Consider the following 4,865-nt stretch of genomic DNA (forward strand, 5'->3'; position numbering starts at 1 on the left):
TTAGTTTGTTGTTGTAGTTGAATTGACTCATGACCTGTTGAGACATCATTTGCACTTAATTAAGAATAAATAGGATTAGCGCACCTAAACTTGCTCTCTCTGTCTCTTGGACCGGAAATTGCAGGTCTTTGTTCTCTGCCTCTCCCCTCTCCCTCCCTCTCTTTCGCTCTCTCTCTATCACCGTCACCAGTGTGTCTGTCTCAGTTCAGAGGTCACTGGCACCACCGAATTTAAGGTCTTTCCTAGAGAGAGGAACGCTAACATGGAAGATCAACAAGGTAGATATACTACTTCTTAATTAATTCAGAACCATATTCACATAGAGAGAGAGGATCAGAACGATGCGTCGAGAGATCTCCGTCCTGCTTCAGCCTCGATCCCTCATCGTCTGCTTCGTCCTTGCCATTTTCCTAATTTTCGTTTTCTCGTCCACCCATAAGAAGGTGAGTTTTTTTTTTTTTTTTCTGTAATTTTTATTGGGTTTTAACTATGCTTTATGGATCTGAATGCGATTTTGTGTTTTTTTTTCCTGCTCAAACAATTGTTTGGCAATGTGGATTTAATGGGTTTTGTTCAAATTTTGGTGCTTTATAACCTATTAATTAGTATTTTGGCATATGGAAATCAGAATTGGGGACTAATTATTCACATATACTCTATTTAATGAATGCTTAATTGGGTGCTAATAATTTGAAATCTGCTAAATGGTGAAATGGGTTAAGACTTAAGAGTGGTTTGATGGGTGGAGCCTTATATGTTGGTCAGACTCTGTGAATTTTGTTATTGTGCTATTCACGGAGCTTGTCTATGTAGCTCATGTCTATAATTCTAGTAATTTCGATTGTCATCGTAATACATTTCAATTTCGGCATTTGGTTTCTTGAAACTTAGTAGTTGTGGGCTCAATTCTCCAGCCCCATGTGTGATCTATGATTCTCGGATGGTATGTGCTTGAAATTGATACCGGAATGCATGCGTGGGTGGGTAGTGCGTAGGTGGGGCATTCTGAATCTTTCGATTCTGGTTTGGTGCTTGACATCTGCCTTTATACCACTGAGGGATCCCTCACATAAGCTTGTTTGAGGAACACCTTGTTGGGATGACTAAACATGTCTGCATGTTAGGCATGACCATTTTGTGTACCAGATCCGATGAAGTCACGGAAGTCCATGGTTTTATCATTACATTTCTGCTTACGTGAGTTTAGTTTTAGTGGTTTATATTTTAAGTAATGATGCCTTCACTTTCAGTAAGAGCAAAGAATCGCGCCTAATATTACAAACAAATTGATTTAGCTCTCGAACTTGATGTCTAGGAGGAAGCGCAGATAGAAGAGGTGCCTGAAATTACCCACAGAGTATTCCTTGATATTGATATTGACGGACAGCGCTTAGGTATAGCTTCGTGTCTATACTATTATGTTAACTATCTTCATCCTATTTTATATTGCTTTCCTATGCACTGATAACTTCTGTTCACCTTTATATTTGCAGGTAGAATCGTGATTGGATTATATGGTGAGGTTGTTCCAAAAACTGTTGGTATGTGATCATCTCACTTGTTAATACATTTTCATTAGAATCTTACAATATGATCTGTAATTACGTACTAGATTAAACATCATGACATTGGAATTCAAGTTTGGTTCATTTCAATGTATGCTAATAACCAAACTATTTACACTTGTTTGAATCTTTGGGATGATCTTTTTTTAATGCCCGATTACTTGAACCTTGCTGACAAACAGGTAAACATGAAAACACATAGTTTTACATGTACAAGTACACTCAACTCAGCCAGTAATTTTAGCAATCTTACTGATTTTGACTGCTATTTTGTGGACCGCCAACTTGCTTTCTTCTTTTACACTAAAGCATGGTTATCTAACACCTGAATCTTTTTTCTGCAGAAAATTTTAGGGCGTTGTGCACAGGTAGTTAGAGCTACTGAATTTTTTATCACTGCATAGGCTTCTCTTGCTATTTTTATGCTGATTCAAACTTTCTTTGAATTTAGGGGAAAAGGGAAAAGGTGTCGAGGGGAAACTACTCCACTATAAGGGAATACCATTTCATCGTATAGTATCTGGGTTCATGATTCAAGGTGGAGATATTGTTTCTCGTGATGGGAAGGGATATGAATCTATATATGGCGGCACATTTCCTGATGAGAATTTCAGAGTGAAACATTCACACGCAGGTCTTTAATTTCATAAGTTTATGGTTGTCGGTTTTCTTTTCTTGACAATTTATGGATTGCTAAAGCTCCTAATTCTCTGAATTGTTACTAAGTCATTTTTATTTGTTTTCCCCTGAAACTGCATTTTATGTGCAGGTGTTGTTTCTATGGTAAATTCAGGACCTGATTCCAATGGCTCACAGTTCTTTATCACCACAATTAAAGCTAGTTGGTAAGTTATTTTTGGGGGGTGGATTTCTTAATATTACAACATAATAAGAAATATGGCTCAGCACAAATGTTCAGAGTTTATACAGCCAATACAAATGCATAGTTACCTAAAACTGTATACATTTGTTCTTTGGGATAGGTCCTGCCGTCCAAGATTGTCTAGTGAGATTCTCCTTAATTTCTAACCACTATTTGAGTACTACTGACTGGCTTCTCCTATGGCGATGCAATCAGAGTATTCTGGCTTGACATGCCTTGTCAAGAATTTTCTAAATGTCACATAAAGATTGATAAAACCAAAGCAATTAATATCAATAATTGAGAGAAATCTTCGGCAGACCACCAAAACAAGTGTATTTGTGTTCGCTCAGTGTCGCGAGTCCTTAAACACACTTGTTACTAATAGGAGGTCTTGAAAACTTTCATGCATCTACATGATGCTGAGTTTTGGAATCTTTGCATTTAAGAATTACACTGAAGTTTCTGAGAATGATCAACATGCATCATTCTAGAGATATGAAATAGTTTAGAGTTGTATAATTTGCTATATAACGCAAGGCTAGTTATACAATGACAATGTCTGGTATGTGAACAGGTTGGACGGGGAGCATGTTGTCTTTGGCAAGGTTATTCAGGGAATGGACATGGTGTACACAATCGAAGGAGGGGCTGGAACCTACAGTGGAAAACCGAGAAAGAAGGTTGTAATTGCTGAATCAGGAGAGATACCCAAGAGCCAGTGGGATGAGGAAAGTTGACACACTTCTTACAACAGATTTTTAACTTGAGTTCAGTAGATTGCTTTTTTAGATGACCGATACGAGTTTCTTCCCTTCTACGTAGTTCCATCAGTCTCGGGTTTTCTCCTGGATATATTAGAGTCTCTCTCCTTTTGTAATTGGCAAGAGTTGTTAATACAAACATGTTCTGTTGTAGAGGAAGTGAGGAACCGATTAGAAATCCCCTTCTTTTTTTTTATATCGTTTGCCCCCATTTTTCTCATGCATGTATATTTGACTTTCATTCTGAATTTGCTTTTGAAAGCATTAAAGCAGCTTCAAAGGACTAGCATTTAGTGCTCTTTTTTGTTGTCGTCAAATGAGTTTATTTACGGGAACCAATTTCCGCAGACTCATTTTCTCTCTATGCCCATCTCTTATTTATGGTTGTTGGACTCAAGAGGCAGAGATAATCAGGGTTGTGCAGAAATCATTTCCGTTTGTTGTTGCCACACATGATCTGAGATTTATGAGAATATGAGACCACGTAGGGCTCATTGTATGCGAGAGAGTTCGGATAAGGGTTGAGAGATTTTTGGGGTGTTGGTAAGGTAAGATAGTTTCTTGGCGCTATAAATCGATACTAGAGATCAATCGCAAAATAGTTTGCTGCCCCCATTATATCATTTGACTAGAAGAAAATTGGGGCATTGATTCCTAACCTGGAAAAGAGTGGTGTCTCATGTAGTACTAATCTCACGAACTTTGATAAGCAGCTTCTTGCAAATTGTCTAGGTATGCAAAGAGTTGAATTTCATGACAAATACCTAGGATTGCCGGTATTAATTAGGCAATCGAAGAAAGAAACTTTCCGGTATGTGAAGGACCGATTATGGAAGAAACTACAAAGCTGGAAGAGCGATTTATTAAGTTGTGCGGGCAGGGAATTGCTTGTGAAGACTGGCACAAGCCTTACCCATGTATTCTATGCAGTGTTTCCTCTTGCCCAAATCCGTTTGTGAGAGTTGAATACCATGATTGCAAAGTTCTGGTGGAGTGGTGATCCGGGTAAGCGGAAGATTCATTGGCTTAACTGGCGCCATTTGTGTAAACTGAAACATGAGGGAGGATTAGGGTTAAGAGATCTTTATGCTTTCAACTTGGCTTTGTTGGCGAAGCAAGCATGGCATTTTATCCACCAATTTGAGTTATTTTCCTACTACCGAGTTCCTTAGTGCTCGAGTTACAGTGAACAGTTCGTATGTTTGGAGGAGCATTGCAGTGACTAAACCTATGTTGTTGAAAGGTTGAAGGTGGAAAGTAGGGGATGGGAAAACCATTAGAATTTGGCAAGATAATTGGCTACCAAGGGAGTCCTTTTTTCGAGTATTGAGCCCACCCCGGCGGGAGTGGGATGTGGAGAGTACGGTTGATAAGCTGCTTGTGGCAGGTTCGTAGTATTGGAATGTGGGGCTGTTATATGATTTGTTCTCTCAAGAGGAAGTCGAACACATGTTGAGTATTCCTTTAAGTATGCGAATGGTAGCGGATCAAAGAATTTGGCGTTTTGAACGTGATGGGAAGTTCTCTGTGAGGAGTGCCTATCATGTGGCGAGGTCTATTGGTTCCAATGCAGCTGTTGGAGCTAGCAGGTATGCTTCAGTCAATGATGATGGACGAACGAAGCTGTTGCGAAGGGTATGGAATGTGTGCGTCCCGGGGAAGGTTAAAATATGT

General features: G+C 39.1%; 1 protein-coding gene across 1 annotated transcript; it reads left to right on the top strand.

Annotated features, from left to right (window-relative positions):
• On the top strand, window positions 1–3,544 carry LOC137729131 (peptidyl-prolyl cis-trans isomerase CYP21-1-like). Its single transcript, XM_068467972.1, has 7 exons — window positions 1–443; window positions 1,316–1,394; window positions 1,494–1,541; window positions 1,910–1,933; window positions 2,017–2,199; window positions 2,335–2,410; window positions 3,005–3,544. The coding sequence occupies exons 1-7, from the start codon at window positions 342–344 to the stop codon at window positions 3,165–3,167; spliced, it is 675 nt and encodes a 224-aa protein (XP_068324073.1). The 5' UTR covers window positions 1–341; the 3' UTR covers window positions 3,168–3,544.
• Window positions 3,545–4,865: the final 1,321 nt, after the last annotated feature.

Source organism: Pyrus communis, chromosome 3, assembly GCF_963583255.1.
Source record: "Pyrus communis chromosome 3, drPyrComm1.1, whole genome shotgun sequence".
In the NCBI taxonomy this organism is placed as follows: Eukaryota; Viridiplantae; Streptophyta; class Magnoliopsida; order Rosales; family Rosaceae; genus Pyrus; species Pyrus communis.